This window comes from Mesoplodon mirus, assembly GCF_964341445.2.
Source record: "Mesoplodon mirus genome assembly, chromosome: 5".
NCBI lineage: Eukaryota > Metazoa > Chordata > Mammalia > Artiodactyla > Ziphiidae > Mesoplodon > Mesoplodon mirus.
The window spans coordinates 42137132-42155338 of record NC_138980.1 but is presented as its reverse complement, the minus strand read 5'-3'; the positions used below and the strand labels follow the sequence as shown (position 1 = coordinate 42155338).

The 18207-nt window shown below is 56.3% G+C and overlaps 2 protein-coding genes across 5 annotated transcripts in view; both read left to right on the top strand.

The window, feature by feature from the left end:
• Positions 1-1278: 1278 nt before the first annotated feature.
• On the top strand, positions 1279-5636 carry DAND5 (DAN domain BMP antagonist family member 5; the record flags this gene model as incomplete). The annotated part of the gene is given in 5 exon segments (XM_082621847.1): positions 1279-1538; positions 1540-1603; positions 5407-5483; positions 5485-5587; positions 5589-5636. Coding segments are annotated over 5 exon segments (552 nt in total).
• Positions 5637-17380: 11744 nt separating this feature from the next.
• Positions 17381-18207, top strand: part of NFIX (nuclear factor I X) — a 98050-nt gene continuing 97223 nt past the window's right edge. For 2 of the 4 annotated variants that reach the window (XM_082621839.1, XM_082621837.1), the window contains exon 1: positions 17381-17514. In XM_082621839.1, the coding sequence (XP_082477965.1) occupies positions 17488-17514 (27 nt within the window). In that variant the 5' untranslated portion in view covers positions 17381-17487. The remainder of the gene's footprint in view (positions 17515-18207) is intronic. The other 2 variants (XM_082621841.1, XM_082621840.1) reach the window with 1 other exon arrangement.

The window sequence follows — 18207 nt, the reverse complement described above, 5'->3', positions numbered from 1 at the left end:
CCCATTTTAGTATCTTCGTAACACTTAAGACTCTGAAATCATCTTACCTTGTGTTGTCTGTTTTCTGTACTACAATGTAAAGTCTGTAGCAGCGAGGACCCATTTTCCGTGTTGTCCTCCTGTATCCCCAGGGCTCAGAATTATTCCTGGCCTCTAATGCATGCCAAAGAAAAAAACAACAGCAGTAGTGTTAATCATAGCTTATTCATGGTGCTACTGTGTACCAACCTCTATTTGAATCTCCTTACATAAATTGTCACCAGTCTTCAGAACAACCCTACCAAGCAGGGACTGGCTTTTCTGTTTTATTTTTTGGTTTTTTTTGGTGGCACCTCTTGGCTTGCAGGATCTTAGTTCCCCAACCAGGGATCGAACCTAGCCCTGGCAGTGAAAGCACCGAGTCCTAACCACTGGACCACCAGGGAATTCCCCCAAGTAGGGACTGTTGTTATCCCCATATTACAGAAGAGGAAGCTGAGGCCCAGAGAGGTTTAGGGACTTGAGATTGCATAACTAGGGAGTTTCAGTGTTGAGTCCGAAGCCTGAGAAGCCTAACTGCAAAGTCTGAGTTTGCTAAATGGAAGAATGGGGTCCTGATGGGAAGGGAGCCCCTTAGGGCATTCAGCATTGTGCCCCTAAGCCCCTGCATCTCCACCTTTCCTTTCTGGTCTCCACAGCCAAACACACTTGCAAGCCCAGCCCCCAGATCCCCTGCCAGGCTAGGGAGGGGTGGGAACCCAGCAGGTAAGGGGTTTACTCTCCTCCCCATTGTGGGTTTGCAGAGGTGCCTCCCAGGCTACCCAGGTTGGGGGCAAGCCATTAAAGGTGGATCTGGGGACTTCCCTGGTGGGCCAGAGGTTAAGACTCTACGCTGCCAATGCAGGGGCCAGGGTTTGATCCCTGGTCAGGGAACTACATCCCGCATGCCGCAACTAAGATCCTGAATGCTGCAACTAAGACCCGGCACAGCCAAATACATAAATAAATATACATTAAGAAAAAAACAAAGCAAACAACAACAAAAAAGGTGGATCTGGAGGGAGTTCCCTGGTGCCCTTAGTGGCTAGGACTCAACGCCTTCACTGCCTAGAACCCGGTTCAATCTCTGGTCAGGGAACTGAGATCCTGCAAGCCATGCAGCTCAGCCAAAAAAAAAAAAAAAAAAAGGAGGGGGGTGGGTATCTAGAGAGCACAGATTCCACCTACCAGACAGCAGGGTTGGCTGCCCAGGACCCTGAGCCCAGTCCCAGACTGACCAACACACAGAAAGACAGACAGATGATCCTCAGCCAGCTGACCACTCTCTTGAGCCTGCTCAGTGGGGCCTGGCTACCCACAGGCTCAGGGAGGCCTGGACCCCGAGGCCTCCCAGCTCAGCTCCAGGCTGCTGCCAATGAGACCCAGTCTCTGGGTCAAGGGGCCCCAGCTTTCCCAGTGCCACCCTTTGCCCTTGGCAGCTGGAAGGCCTTCTTGGGCCTGCAGAAAACTGGGCAGCTGGGGACAGGCAGGCTGCAGCATGGGCAGGACGTGGCCATCACTGTCTCTGCCACTGGACCCACAGGAAGTGGCCCAGGAGATGTGCAAAGCTGTGCCCTTCACTCAAGCAGGGGAAGGAGAGGGCTGGGTTTCAGTGTTGATAGAGCACAGGCTGTGGCACCAGACAAATTTGGGGTCAATCCTGCATCCTTCACCTAAATGTCTCTGATCTTCAGTTTTCTCCCTTGTAAAATGGGGCATAAGCATCTCCCACCTGGGCCAATGCAAGTGCTGCCATCTTGGTCTCCCAGCTTCTGCTATGGCCACCCTGTCTCCTGAGTCTAGTTTTCCATCTAGTGGCCAGAGGGCATCTGGGAACACCTGAGTCTGGGCACATCCCTCCTCTGCTCAGAACCCTCCATGGCTCCCACTTCACTCAGAGTGAACATCCAAGTCCTTCCTGTGGCCCACAAGGCCCTGCACAAAATGCCTGTCATCTCCTGCCCTTACCTCCTCCCACTCTCCCCCTCACCCACTTTCCTCCTGCTGCACCAGCCATCTTGCTTTTCTCCAGACACACCAATATTATGTCTACCTCAGGTCCTTTGCATTGGCTGTTCCCTTTGCCTCTAGCACTCCCCACCTTCAACATTCTATGGTTCCTTCTCTCACCTCCTCCAGGTTTTTACTCAGATGTTGTTTTAAAATGTTCCCCCTTTCTGCTTTATTTCTCGCTGTAGTTCACATCATCACCTAACAAATGAAATTGATTTTGTAGTTGCATTTACCATCTATCTCCCTCACTAGAATGTTTGCTCCACCAGGGCAGAGATTTTTATGTCATGTTCACTTCTGTAGCCCCATCCCTGCTCTAGAGCAGAGCCAGGCACACAGTGGGCACTCAGTAAGTATTTGTTGAATGAATGAATGAATGAATGAATGAATAATAATAGTACTTGACTCCTAAGGGCTATTGGGCAGCCTGAATGAGAGGGGTAAGGGAAGCATTCTTACAGCTGCATTCAGTTGGTGCTCCGTAAAGGTTTTGATAATTCATACCATGTATTGTTCATGGCCCAGGTTTTGGAGCTAGGCATACCTACGTTCAACTTCTGCCTCAGCTGCTGATTTCTGTGTGACCCAGGGCAAGTGGCTTTCCTGCTTTATGCCTCAAGTCCCACCTTTGCAAAAGGGAGTTAATAATAGTTGAGAACTCATGCGAAGTGCTTGGCACCATGCCTACCAGGGTGTCAGTTCCCAAGATCCCTTGGCTTGTTATCAATTCAGCAAACCTTCATTGAATCCAGACAACTCGGTGGTATTGCACAGCCCTGGACCAGCTGCCTCAGTTGCCCCATACAACCGTGCACACTGCACACAGCAGAGGGGACCCCTGACCTGGGATCCAGCTGTGTACCCTCTCCCAGAGCTGCAACTGTCCCAGGGGGGCACAGGGATGCTCTAAGGGCTAGCAGTCCCCTCGGCAGCTGTGTAGTCTTAGGCAAGCAAGGGACTTCTTGGAGCCTCAGTTTCCTCATCTGTAAATGGGGATATTAATGGTTCCAGCCTTGCAGCATTGTGGGGAGGAGGGAGTTCCTCAAAGGTGAGCAGCATGGGCTCAGCAGGGTGTTAGGGCTCGGCAAGTGTTAGCTTTTGTTATGATGCACCTCTTGGGGCTATAGCCATAAACAAGACGGAAAGAGTCCCTGCCTTCATGTAGTGAATATTCTGGGAGAGAGAGGAACATTGACAATCCCCCAAAGAGACATAACAATGAATTGCTATGAGACCCTGGAGAAAGAGATGAGGATACTAGGAGAAAGACTACCAGGAGGGTGAAATTTGTCTTGGGGGTGCTTTTGAGGAAGGAAGGATGAGTTGGAATGAGCTCTGGGAAGGGTGGATGGACGAGAAGTCCAGGTGGAGGGCACAGCAGGGGCAACGTCCCGGAGGCAGGCACAAGTTTGGTGCATTGAAAGAACAGCGAGGAATAGAACTACCATATGATCCAGCAATCCCACATGTCCAGGGCATATACCTGGACAAAACTATTATTCAAAAAGATACATGCACCCCTATGTTCATAGCAGCACTATGCACAATAGCCAAGACATGGAAACAAAATAAATGTCCATCAACAGATGAATGGATAAAGAAGATGTGTACATATATACAATGGAATACTACTCAGCCATAAAAAGAATGAAATAATACCATTTACAGCCACAAGGATGCAACTAGAGATTATCACGCTAAGTAAAGTCAGAAAGAGAAAGACAAATACCATATGAGATCACTTATATGTGGAATCTAAAATATGGCATAAATGAACCTATCTACAAAACAGAAACAGACTCACAGACATAGAGAACAGACTTGTGGTTGCTGAGGGGAAGGGGGGTGGGGGAAGGATGGAGTGGGAATTTGGGGTTGGTAGATGCAAACTATTACATTTAGAATGGATAAACAACAAGGTCCTACTGTATAGCACAGAGAACTATATCCAATCTCCTGGGATAAACCATAACAGAAGAGAATATAAAAAAAGACTATATATATATGTGTGTAACTGAGTCACTTTGCCATACAGCAGAAATTAGTACAACACTGTAATCAATTATACTTCAATTAAAAAAAAAAAGAAAGAAAGAATAGGGACTTCCCTGGCGGTCCAGTGGTTAAGACTCCGTGCTTCCAATGCAGGGGGCTCGAGTTTGATCCCTAGTTGGGGAATTAAGATCCCACATGCTGCATGGTGCGGCCAAAAAATTTAAAAAGGGGGACTTCCTCAGCAGTCCTGTGGTTAAGACTTCTCTTTCCAATGCAGGGGGTGTGGGTATGATCCCTGGTCAAGGAGCTAAGATCCCACATGCCTCGGGGCCAAAAAACCAAAACATAAAACAGAAGCGATGTTGTAACAAATTCAGTAAAGACTTTAAAAATGGTCCACATCCAGGAATAAAGACACAGACGTAGAGAATGGACTTGAGGACACAGGGAGGGGACGAAGTGAGAGAGTGGCATGGACATATATACACTACCAAATGTAAAATAGATAGCTAGTGGGAAGCAAATGCATAGCACAGAGAGATCAGCTTGGTGCTCTGTGACCACCTAGAGGGGTGGGATAGGGATGATGGGAGGGAGGGAGACGCAAGAGGGAGGAGATATGGGGATATATGTATATGTATAGCTGATTCACTTTGTTTAAAGCAGAAACTAACACACCACTGTAAAGCAATTATACTCCAATAAAGATGTTTTAAAAAAAATGGTCCACATCAAAAATAAATAAATAAATAAATGAAAAAGAAAGAAAGAGAGAAAGAACATTGAGGAGACCAGGGTGGCTGGGGCAGTGATGGGGGGAAGGGCAGGGTGATGTGGAGGCTGGAGGGCGGATGGGGGGTGCAGGGTTTAAACAGAGAAGGGCCATGATCTGGGAGCAAGTTGATAGATCCACTTAGGTGGAGGGGATCATAGGAAGAACTAGCATTTACTGACTGCCAACTGTGTGCCAGGCAATGAGCTAAGGGTTTTCTATTTAGTCCCCCCCCAGGGATCCTGGAATACCACCCTTCCTGTTGTCCCTCACCCCTGGAGGTGGTAGCAGCTTCCTACAAGTGCCCACCCCCAGGCCACCTTATCTGTACCATCATCTCTTGCTAGGGAAAAGCAGCCCTGCTTTGTATTAATTCTCTCTGTCAAAAGGCCTAGAGTGGTTTTCTTTTTTTTCCTGGTTGAACTTTGATGATTTTACAGGTGAGAAAACTGACGCCCAGAGAGGCTGAGTAAGTTGCCCCAAGGCACACAGCCAGCAGATGGCAGAGTCAGAATTTGAACCCAGGCATTCATGCCTCTCTAGGTAGGATGAAGTCTCTGGTTCCAGATTCCACTGCCCTTGACTCATCTCCCTGCCTCTGGCCCCAGATGCTCTCCCGGCTGGGCTGCATGGCTGTCTACCTCCTCAATCACCTCTGCTTTGGCCACTGCTCCCCTTTCTACATCCCCGTTCATCCCCTGCAACAGCTGTGTGCCCGCTCGCATGCGCTGGGCACCTGTGGTCCTCTGGTGTTGGGTGGGCAGCCCAGCCTCCCTTCGCCAGGTGAAGGATGTCCACTGTGCGGGTTGAGGGGTGTCAGTGCAGACCAAAGGCATGAGCTGAGCATCACGAATGGACACACAGATGCATGCACTGTGGAGAGACAGGGGAAGACAGGCTGAGAAAGACGCCAACCTGGACCATGCACACGGTCCAGCAACCAAGGACGCAGGGACAGCCAGACAGGTCTCCAGAGTCCTCACCCTGCTCCTAGGGACACCAGGCACAGCCCCAGCCATGGGGGTGGACCACTCATAGTCAAAGTGCATATTTATTGAGCACTCACTGTTTGCCAGGCCCTGCTCTAAGTCTTTGATAAGTACTAACTCATGTCATCCTCAGAGCAGCCCCATGACATAGGGGTTAGCAGCATCACATTTTACGGAAAAGGAAACCTGAGTCCCAAGAGGCAAAGTCACTCCCTCAGAGTCACACAGCAGTGCATGGCAGAGGTGGCATTTGAACCCAAGGCATGGTGGTTCCTGTTTTTAACCACCAAGCTGGACCTCCTCTCCCAGAATGAGTCAAAGACACTCCCAGCTGCAGGGAAGATAGACGGCCCCACCCAGACTAGGAGACACAGTGATGACACGGTCCTAGCGATCCCGAGAAACCAAGGCTGGGAGGCAGACAGAGCTGCTGGGGGAAACCTGGGCTCCCCGAGTCAGAGGCAGGACACATGTGCCCCCAGCTGCCCCTCCTGTCCCTCACCCCCCCACATCCAGTCTCCACACAGCACCATGCCCAGTGTGGCATCTACAGGAACCATAAAGGTTGGCCAAGTTTAGTTGTGTGTGTGTATGTGTGTGTGTGTGTGTATTTCTCCAATTGGGGTTTCCTGGGAGTGGGTGGCCCTGTGCTGGAGCGTGGGCATCAGGAGTGCTCCTTCCTCAGCTGGGCTCAGGGTCTGCAGTGGACGAGGGCAGCCTGGCTTTGGGCGGCTGGAACCAGGGCCCTAGCAGATGGGCCCGTCTGGCACAGACGCGGGGACATGTGGCGCTGTCAGGGTTGCCTCCAAATGCCCCCCGGAGCTCAGGGCGGGGGCTGGCCAGGCCCCCCTCAGCCTTCTTCCTGCCTCAGGAAGGAAGGCCCCAGGTGAGGGGAGCAGGAGGCGGGGACCCGAGGAAACAGATGGGCCAGCGGGGCGTGGGAGCCTGTGACCTCTGACCCCACAGGCCTGCACAGAGAGGTGGGAACAGGCCAGGCAGGCAGCTCCCAAGCCCCTGCTCCAAGGGCCCTGAAGTGGGGGGTGATCACCAGGGGCCCACAGAGTCGGGGGCATACTCTCCCTCCTCCCTCCAGGGTTCTGTGCCAACCCCAAGCAGTGTCCGAGTGGGCAGGTCAGCCCTGGCACCGCGAGCACCCCTCTCTCTGGCAGGCATGAGGCGCCTGCTTTCTCCCCCTTCAGCTGTGCCCACCTCCTGCCAGCCGGGGAGCCAGCTGGGAACCTTGGTGCCAGGGGGGCCCCCAGAGTCCCTGCCCCCTCCCGGGCAATGCCAGCCGGCCCCCACCCCCGCCCCCCAGGCCCAGTAATGGGTGGGTAATGAGTGCTGGGGGAGCGGGGGAGGGGCGGGGAATGCAGGTGCCACAGGCGCTGGCACAGGGGCCGATAATCAGGTTTGCCAACGCCATCTGTCACCGCGCGAGCATCTGGGGCTCAAGGTGACCCTGTCACCCTCAGTTACAATTACGAGTTTGGCATCTGTATTAAAGCCCGCCAGCCGGCCAGGCGGGGGGTGGGGGGGCTGGGGTGGGCATGAGGGTGTGCGGTGAGCCCCATCCCGGGGGTCCCGTTCCCAGGGGCTGCGTGGCTGCCAAGGCACGGGGCTTCTCTGTGCCTGGGAGAGTTCATGTGTGTGTGTGTGTGTCTGTGTGTGTGTGCCAGCCTCCACAATTCTGTGAGCGAGCGTATCTGCGTGCAGGGCTGGAAGTCATGGGTTTTTGTGTGTCTCTGGGCATGGTGGTTGTGTGTCTGAGCTTGGGGATGGCCAGGGCTGGGGGGCAGCTCTGAGATCATGTGGGTACACAGATGGGCACGTGTTCATGTGCTGGGAGAGGAGCGTATGGCAGTTCCAGGTGTCTTTGGGTGACGGTGTGTCTGGGTGAATGCATGATGGTGTGTGTGATGGTGTGTGATGGTGTGTGTGTGTGTGTGTGTGTGTGTGTGTGTATGTGATTGTGCATGTGTATCTGAGGGTGTGTGGTGCTGTACACCTGATGGTCACAGGCTGTATGTTTGGGTGTGTGGGTCTGTGTATAAGATCCTGTCAAAGTGTGTATGTGTGTGTTTGTGAATGCACAGGGGCAGCAGCGGGGAGAGGCTCTGTGTGGTCACTGCAGGGCTCCTCTCCTGCCCCTTCAGTTTGTTCATGTCCTCACCAACCCCTGCTGGCAGAGCTCTAATGTGGGGGACTTGGGGAAGGCAGGGAGCTGGCTCTGAGGAGGGCTCTGGGTTCTTGGATCTGCATTCTTGATTCTACTTTTTTTTTTTTTGGCCACGTCACGTGGCCTGTGGGATTTTTAGTTTCCTGACCAGGGATCGAACCCGGGCCCTGGCAGTGACAGTGCCGAGTCCTAACCACTGGACTACCAAGGAATTCCCGCTGGGTCCTTGATTCTAGATTCTGGAGGATAGGATCTAGATTTTTGGATTGTGGATTGTGGGTGCTTGGACCTGGATTTTAGATTCTGGGTCCTGAGTTCTTGGATCTGGATTCTAGATCTTGGTGTCTGGGATCTAGATTCGGATTCTGGATTCTGAGATCTGGTTTTGGATTCTGGGATTTGGATTCCAGACTCTGAATTCTGGGTCTGGGTCCTTGCTGCTGGACCTTGGCTTCCCGTCTCTGGGTTCTGTGTGTTGACTTTGGCCTGTCCTCTCTGCCCTTCTATTCAGACAGGGTCACTGGGCTGCCCACCATCCCCAGCACACACCCCCACCCCCTAACCTGATGGGTGCAGATAACATGCATGGCCACCAGGGGACACCCTTGGCTCAGATTTGGGCCAAGCTGCCCTAGACATGGAGGAGTTAGGGGACTACCCTAGCCCGGATTGACACGGCTCTTTGAGGGGGACGGGGACAGGGCTTCACTTCCTTCCCCACCCCTCCCAGTGTTGGCTGGTGACTGATGTCTGTCAAACATGGAGAACTGGATCCAGCATCCCCCTTGATACCAATCTGGATCAAGGGACAGGGTGCCCAGTCAGCAGGTCAGATTGGGTAGAAGGCACGTGCGTGTCTGTGAAGGTGTCAATGAATGTAGGGAAACATCTGTGCATGTGTGAGGGTGCACTGTGTGTCTGGAGTGGCCACATATGACAGCGTTCCCATGGTGCATGAGCCCGTGTGGTGGTGCGTGGCCATGTGTTACCGGGACTACGTGTCTGGCAGGATCCTCATGTGACGGCACATCTAGAGGCCATATCTATAACTGTGAGTGCCACTCTGGTGTGGGGTACTAGTCCCTGTCATAGGGGTGTGTCTGGCTATGACCATGACTGGGTCACTGGGTGGCTGTCGGTGTATTTGTGGGTGTCACTGTGCTCATGAGGGTGTCTTGGAGTGTCTGGGGGAGGGTCCCCGAAGACTGGGACCCCGTGTCAATGATGTCTTGTCAGTTGGGGTGTGAAGATGTGTAGGAAAGAGGTGTGCCTTCTGAGAGTGTCGAACCAGGGAAGGCGTGTGGTCCAAAAGGGGGTCGAGAAGGGACCAAGGTGGGTGGGACCAGAGGTTCTCAGAGCATTTCCTTCATTTCTTCCCTAGGTATCTCTGACCCTCCTTCTCACTGGGTTTCTCTACGGCAGTGTCTCTTCCCACCTCTCAGCATCTCTGACTTTGTCTGTGGGTCCTGGTCCTCTGCCTCATCCTGTTGCCAGGCACAGTGTGCTCTGTGGGTATTGGCTGGCTGGTCCTGTCTCCCACTCCAGCCCTTCATCTTCCATCTCGATCTCCGACTCTGCCTCCCTTTGGCCCTTTCCCTCTGTCCTTCCTTATTTGTGCGTTTCTCTTGCAGGTCTCTCCCATCTCTCTTTCTCCATCTCTGTCTCTCTCTCGGCTTCTAAGTGTCTTTGCCCATCTACAGCTCTGTCTGTCTCTCTCCATCTCTTGTCTCTCCCCGTCTCTATCTCTCCCAGTCTCTGCCGGCTCGAGTGGGTCCGGGTGGGTCCGGGACAGCCCGGCCCGGGCGCCGCTGCGAACAATGCCCCATTCACGCGGCCAGCCAGCGCCATGGCAACGCGCCCGCCCCGCCCTCCCCGCGTGCGGGCCGCTCGTGCCAAGAGGATGCCATGGTTACGTCAGGCGTGTGCCCGCCCCGCGCGCTCGTGAGGGGGCCGGGCCACCAGGGGGCGCTCGGCGGTACCCTTTGCCTGGAGTCAGGCGAGGCCGTGCTCCTTCAAGGGGCCTTCAGCCACTCATTGCCTCAGTGTCCCCTTCTGTAAAACATAAGAGATGGGCAGAGTGAGATCCTGTGTGCTTCTGTGTGTGTGTGTGTTTTCATGCCTGTGTGTGACAGTGAGTGTGCAGTTTGGGTGTGATGGTGTATCTGTGTGTTTGTGGTCTTTTGACTGTGTGCCCTTGTGTTTGTATACCTGGGGTGTGTGTGTGTGTGTGTGTGTGTGTGTGTGTCGGTGGTTTGGGTGTGATTATGTGCTTGTGAATTCATGTGACAGTGTGTGTGTTCCGTGTTTGCATGCTTGAGGGGTGGGTGTGAGAGAGACAGAGAGAGATGGTGGGTGTCTGTGGTTTGGGTGTGATTATGCGTTTGTGATTGTGGGCTCATGTGATAGTGTGTGTGCCTGTGTTTGCATGCCTGGTGTGTGTGTGTGTGTGTGTGTGTGTGATGGTGGATGGCCCCGTTGTTGGGTGTGGTTGTGTGACGGTTGTTTGTGGGTCTGGGGGTCCGTGTTCACAAACTTATATGTGCCTATGTGTGTACTGGGTATAGGTTCCAAGGACTGCCAGGGCTTGGCTGAGCCCCCCCTCACCTGAGGGCCTCCTGGCGCAGAAAGGGGTGCCCAGCTGCCTGGGACCTCCCACTCCCCACAGGTTCAGGAGAGCCCCAGCTGATGAATATTCATGAGGCAGAGGGGCTGGCACCCACTGCCTACAGCTGCGCGTCTATTAGCCCCCCTGCTCTCCAGGCACCAAATGCAGTGGGGAGAGGTGGGTAGCAGCGTGGGCCTCTCCCCGTCTCCATGACTTGAGGGGCTGGAGGGCTTCCTAGTGACTACTGTGGGGGTCATGCCAGTGTGCCTGGCTGCTTGTTGGGATGGCTAAGGGACTGTCTCAACGTTGTGACAGGTATTGGGGAGAATGACTGTTGTGTGACACGGTGTCCTTGTCACTGTGGTGTGGCTGTCCCCCACTGTTTCTTTGTAGCTCTGTCCGGGGACTCTGGGCAGTGCGAGATGTGTACCTGTCACCTGCAACAGTGAGATGCTGAGTGCATGTCATCAGAATGTCTGGGAGCACTTCTTCAGTGGCCTGTACCTGCGGGCTACCTGCTCTGTGACAATCAGGGTGCGTTGTCGCGTTATTGGAGCAACTGGTTGGGTTCAAACATGGCTCGAGGGGCAGCTGTGCACCACACCCTGGGAATAAAGTGCTCAGATCTGCTTCCCCTCCTTGTGACCTAGTGGGGCAGTGACTCCGTGTGGCCACGTGGCTAACACAGCTGAAGGGGCACCCAGACCGGGTATGTGAGTGTGCCCCTGCTGGTCAGACACTGATACAGTGTGAGGGTCAGCGTGTCAGGGTAGGTGTGAGGATGTGTGAGACAGTGTGGTTGAAGGCACGTGTGACCAGAATCCTTGAGGCTGTGATGGTACTTCTGTGTGTGACAGGGTGGCTGGGGGTGTGACAGGCAGGGTTGCTGGTTGAAGGTGTGACAATGTGTCTCTGTGTGTGACAGCATGTGTGACAGTGTGGTGGTGTGTGACAGTGTGACTGAAGATGAGACAGTGTGGCTGTGTGTGGCTGTGTGATTGAAGGTGTGATGTGACACTATGTGTGTGACAGTGAGTGTGTGATGACATGAGCCAAGGGGCTATGACTGCCCCACCCCCACGCCAAGGCTGCACAGGGAGCCCGGCTACACTGTCACACATAGCTACACTGTCACATCCTCAGCAATGCTGTCACATACAGCCGTGGTGTCTTACCTTTGTGCTGGATCAAGAGGCCTTGTGACATGGGACCGGCAGCTGCTCAGCCTGAGGACACATGTGGGCCCGAGACAGGGGATACCTGGAGATCCAGTGCCAGCCGGGGCTCTGCCTTGCTGCTCTGTCTTCCCCCTGCAGGCTGGGTTGGGGAGTGGCCTCCAGATGCAGTGGGGATGGGGGTGAGGGGGGCTCCTCTGGTCTGGGGGACTCCAGCTTGGGCCCTGGTATGTGGCTGGGTGGCCCCTGATGCTCAGCCAGGGACACAGTGCGGCCGGCCTCACCCCCCTGATACCCACACCCTGGTCGGCTGGGTGGTGGCAGCACAGAGGCCCCATTCAGGAGCCAGGGCCAGGTTTCCAGGACGGGTGGGGTGGGTCTCCAGCCGGCTGCAAATGAAATGTTTCCCCAGCTCCTTCCCTTGCCTCCAGATGATCGTTAGCCACAGGAAGCCCTGCCGCCTGCCTGTCCTTGGAGCTAGCCATGCTGTGCTGCTGGGGCACGTGTGAGTGTGTGTCTGTGGCACCTTGTGTACAGCTGCGGGCTGGCCTGAGTATCCCCATTTGTGATTTGGGGATGCCTGTGTGTGTCTTTGGGTGTCAGTGTGTGATCAGTTGTGACCATGGATGATCCTGTGTGTCTGTGTATATGTGATCCGTATATCTTTGTGTCACCCTGCGTGTGCCACATCTATGGATGATTTTGAGAACATCTGTGTACGTGACTCAAAAGGTCTGTAAAACTTTGTGTAATTGTGTGACTTTGTGTGTATCTGTGTAACTGGACTCAGCGTACGATTCTGGGAGTCTGAATAACTGGGTTTGTCTTTGTGAGTCAGTGTAAATCTGAGTCTCTATGGGGGAGGTCTATGTGACGGTGAAGGTCTTTGTGTGTGAATAGAGTGTTACTGGTGTCACTCTGTGGGGGAGATCTGTGTGGGATTTTCTCTGCAGCTGTATGCTTGTGTGTGTGTGTGTACTAAGGGTGTGTGACAGCATTTCTGGGTGATCCTGTGTCTGTGTGTGATTATGGCATTTTACACGACCGCCCAGAGGAGGAGGAGGGTCTGTATCTTTGTGTGTTTGAGCATGCCTGTGTGTGTCTTTGTGATTCTGTGTGCACGTGACTGTAGGAGTCTGGTGTGTGTGTGTGTGGCATGGACGCAGGTGCCTGGCCAGGTGTGCCTTGACAGTGGGGCTGTAACTCCTCATTCCCCACTACAGGTTCCCAGCCCAGGGACGGGGCAGCAAGCACAAGGCTAGGACCTCAGCCTGGGCACAGACCATGTACTCCAGGCTGGGCAGGAGAGGCATAAGGCCCTCTTGGGGAGTGGGGATCCCCAGTCCTGCCAGGAGGGCCTAGGGCACCCCTCCCTGACCCTGGCAGCACCCTCAGCCTGGCTCTTGACTTATCTTGTGTACCAGATGTTCATCCTCCTCTGCGGAGAGGCCTGCCCACCTGCCCCGGAGCCCAGCAATGCCTGGCCCCACCTTTGGTGGCCCAGGACTTGGCTGCTGGAGCCCAGATGTTTTGGTACTGCCTCCTACTGCCCCCAGCATCCTGGCTGGGTAATGCCATGGGCCTGGTGCCCACTCCTCCCTCCTCCTCCCCCGGTACACCTGCATTGTAAGAATACACCTGCTGCCAGCCACAGCCAGGTGGGCAGCCCCAGCAGGGAGGAATGTGGGAGATTCCAGCTGCGGCATCCCAGCTGTACACAGCCCCCCGGCAACACCCTTCTCCCCCGTGATTTCTTGAAGGCCAGGTGTGGTCCTAAGACCTGGGCTGGGGGGGCCGGGGGGGCCCGGGTGTCCTCCAGAGCAACCCCTCAGCCTCTCTGTAAAAATCCTCCCAGCTGGCAGCTGTGGAGGGGGGAGCAGAGTGGATGTGGATGTGTGTGCATGTTGTGGGGGGGTGTTTGTTGTGGGTATGGGGGTGGTCTGAGCAACGTGGAGAGAATTCTGAGTGCGGATATGCTCATGAATATGGGGAAAATGTTTTGTTTGTGGGAACATGGATGGATGTGCGAGTGTGTAAGGAAGAGAGAGGGTGTGTGTGTGCACACAGGGAGGGTGTTGTGGTGTGAGGGTGTGTGAATGGAAGGATGGGTGTTGTGTGTGTGTGGATGGATGTTGTGTCTGTGTGTATGAATGGAATGCGTGTGTGAAGTGGGTATGGGATGCTGGTTCAAGCAGAGCCCAGGCTTGCTGCCAGAGGCGGGACCGGGAGGGTGAGGAGGGAGTGGGCAGACCCCAGCCCTAGGCCCTGGCACGGATGGCGGAACAGGGCTGGGAGGACAGGCCAGCAGGTGGGGAGAGGACTGGGCCAAAGTTGATGGGGCTTCTGAGGGGTTACCCCTTCATGGCTGTTTGCAGAGGGGCAAGGAGGGTCCACCTGTCTCTCGAGGTCTCCCCAATCCCCCAGTTACATTAAAGATCCCAGACACCCCAAACCCTTCAACCATTCCCCCCCTCCCCAAGCCTTTCCTATTGCCTCCCCCTCCAGCCCCCCACAGGCCCACACTGCTTCAATGTCCCCTTCACCCGGGCCCCGTAACCCCCCAGATTTATCCTCTGCTCCTTCCCTCAGCCATCCAAGCCCCACCTTGGCACCCCAAACCTCTCCTGGGCCTACATATCCCCAGTTCCTTCTCCCAGACATTCCAGCCTCCCTTGGCCCTCCTCAAAGGCCCCCAGACCCACCCCTGTCCCCCCCCAACTTCCTGCTCTCCTCCCCTCCCTATCTCCCCCCCCAACCTATCCCTCACATCCCTTTCCTGAGCCATCCAAGCCCCCAGCCCCTTGATCCCCAAATCCCCTTCCTGTCCCTCCCCTCAGTCCCACAGATCCTCCAGTGCCCTCCTGCAGCCCCTCCTCCATCCCCCCATGTAGCCCCGCCCCTTCTCCTCGGCACCCGCCCCCCCTCCTCCGGTGCCTCCTCCCGCACGCCCTCCGACTGCAGCGGTGGAGGCTGCGGCCGGGAGGCAGCAGCGGCGGCCCTGAAACTTTAAACGGTGTTAAAAGTTTCTGTTTACGAGAAGCCCTTGAATTTTTAAGGACGTATCGATTCCCTCTGCCACGGCCTTGCATCGGCAGCGGCTGCGATGCAGAGGGGGAAGGCTGGGTCGGATCGGCGGGATCCCAGGACAGAGACCCCCAAGTACAGCAATGACAGACACACATGTACCCAGGCACATCCTCAGGCACACAGAGACCTCCCTCCCTGACACACATGCGCACACACACACCTAGTCACACACACTAACACAGCCTGATACACAGACCCACATCTCTGAAAAGACACAGAGCCCCGCTCCCTGACACACACAGTCACCTGTATACACATACCCTGGTACACACAGATCTTCATCACTGCCCCAGACTCACAGGGACCCAACAGAGAGAAACACATTCCTAGTGACACCCATTAACACTTTCAGCCACACAGACCCTGATTACAGACAGACCCCCTGGGTCACACACACTCTGGGACGCGTAGAGAGACCCACATCCCTGCCACACATACACAAGCTTGTTATGTACACTGACACTTTCTGACAGAAAGAGCCTCACAGCTGATGCACACACTGTGGTCAGCTCAATACACACACACATATTCACCTAGGCACCCTCATCACCGGCACTTCCTGTCAAAGACCAGACAATGCCAAGGTGACCTCTACACCTAACTCCCACTAGAATGTCAGCGCCCCCCAGCGCAGGGTCTTTTGTCTTGTTCCCTACTATGTCCCCAGTGCTAGGCACAGAGCCTGGCAGACACTCAACCTCTGACTCACAGACACCCCAGGTACACAGCCAGACCCGCATCACTGCTACACCACACTGGCCTATTCAAAGAGACTCGTAGACGGACATACACTGACCTGTACCTCCTTTCCCCCAGAGGACACCCGGACTCACCCAGACTCCCAAGAACACAACTCTGGCCACCCTGCCTCAAAGACGCAATGTGACCAGGAACACATACCCTCAGGCATATTTTCACATGGACATACACATACACCTGGGCATCGACACCCCTCCAACAGACAATGCATAGTTGAGAACTGCCACAGCTTCTTGCCCCAGGAGGGTGAGAAAGTGCTGGCTGCACCTGGCAGCAGGAGGGCTCTTTGCCTCGGCAGCAGGAGCTGCCTGGGGGCTGCAGGCACCACCTCCCTGCCCACCCTGGGGGTCACTTAAGGGCTCCCCTTGCCCCCATGCCAGGGTCCTCAGCACAAACTTTTCCCCCCATTCCTCTTTGCTCTGGAAATGGGGGACCAGGGGCCTGCATGAGAGGAATGGAGCCTCACCGGGGGTGTGAATACATGTACCTGAGGCCTCAATGCCCATTTCTGTCCCTGATGGTTGGGCTGTGTGGTCCTTGCTAGATTTGTGTGTGTGTCCATGATCAGGGCCAAGTACAAGTGTGTGTGTGTGTGTGTGTGTGTGTGTGCACGCGTGCTGGGAGTGGGGCGTGGGAGGGGCCTGGGTGTATGTGTGTGATACCTGCGTACATCTGGGCATCAGGTGTGTGATATGGGTTCCTGTGTGCTGTCGTCTCTGCCAGTGTCACTTTGTATCAGGGTCAGTGCTTTCCCTGTGTTTGGCATGTATGTCCTGGTGTCCGATGGTTTGTGTTTGTGTGACAGTGCATTAGTGCATCTGTTTTGGTGCAGCTTTGTGCGTGTGTGGTGTGTGCATTCGGGTGTCTATGTATGGGAGTTGTGTGCCTGGAGTGTGTGAGGATGTGGTTGTGTGATCATGCCAGTGTCAGTGTGTCAGCATGAATCTGTATATGTCCGCATGCACTGGTGTGTGTGTCTTGGTGTGTATCAGTGTGTGTCTGTGTGAGGCCCATATTGGAGTGTGTCCACCTGTATCTGGGAGTCTAAACGTGGTTTGTTGTTGAAATGCATATGTGTGGGTATCATGTGATGGTGGGCCCTGTGTGCATGTCAGTGTGCGGGTTGTGGGTTGCTTTCCTAGTCTTGGGGGGGTGTCGGTGCATGTGTGTGGGTTGTGTGCCTATGCTGTGTGCGCGTAGGTGACTGCGAGTGCTTTGTTGGAATGTGGAACGTGTGGCAATGCGTTCTGTACGTGACATGTATGGAGGGCTCCGAACCTCACTGCGTGTCAGCGTGTGTCTGCTTTGGAACGCGGGCCAGCACGTGTCGGGGTGGCCGTGTTGGCGTGCGCCCCCGCGCGCGCGTGTCTGAGTGTGTGTGTGTGCATGTGTGCGTGCATATGTGTGTGTGTGCGTGTGTGTGTGTGTGTGCGCGCCGGCCGTCGCTCCCCCGCCCTGCCCGCCCCTCCCCGCGCCCCTCCTCCCGCCCGCGCCGCCCGCCCGCTCCCTCTCCCCGGAGTGCGCCGCTTCCAAACTTTGTCTAAACTTTCACTTTCACAGCGCGGCGGCGGCGGCGGCGGCGGCGGCGGCGGCGGCGGGCGAGGGTGACCGGCCGAGCGGCGGCGGCATGGAGTAGACGCGCGGCGGCGGCTGCGGCGGCGGACGCGAGAGGCAGCGGCGAGCGCGGCGGCGGCGGCGGCCCCGGAGCCGGCGGGGCCGAGCCTGCGAGCGGCGAGCGCGGAGCGGCGCCGGGCCGAGCGCGGGGCCGCGGGCCGGGCGGGCGCAGCGCGGCGAAGGCCGGAGGAACCGAGCCAGAGCCGGAGCCCGAGCGCGGCCGCCGCCTGCCGGGCCTCCCCTCGCCGCGGCCGGCCGCCGCGCTCCCGCCCGGGCGCCCAGCTATGTACTCCCCGTACTGCCTCACCCAGGTACCGGCCGCCGCCCCCGCGCGACCCGGGAGGGGAGCGGGCGCAGGAGGCCGGCCGGCGGCGCGGGCGGGAGGGCGGAGGGGGCGCGCGGCGGCTGGGGGGCAGTGAGTCCGCGGGCGGCCGAGGGGTGCAAGCCGTACGGTGGGGAGTCCGGCCACGCGTGCGGGCGCCCCCGTGCGCGTGCGACCCTGGCCAGGAGGCAGACTCCTGTTGGGGGTTCCGGGGGCTGCCGGCTGCGTGCGTGGCGCTGCCCCTGTAGCGCGGAGCGGGAGTGCGTGTGTGTGTGTGTGTGTGTGTGTGTGTGTGTGTGTGTGCGCGCGCGCGCGCGCGCGCTCGACTGGGGTGCAGTGGGCAGCGGGACTCCCGCCGACCTGTGGGCGACTGTGGCGTGCACCCGGACAGCGTGGCCGCTGGCAGTGTTTGCGGGATGACAGAGTGGCAGGGGGTGGTCCCGAGGGCGCAGTGCGGGAACTGGGTCTGGCGGCGCTCCCTGGGGCGGGCGCAGCGGTTCCCGAGGGTGGCAGCGGCCGGCGTGCGTGGTGGTGGCCCCTGCGTGCCGCCGGGGTGCCCCGGGCGGGCCGAGCAGCCCGGGCGTCTCCCCAAAGTCTTTGTTCAGGCCTCACATGGGAGCGGGGCTAAGAAAATGGCGGGGCTCCCAAATTTCTGTGGGGCAGGGGAGGGGCGGGAGGGGCG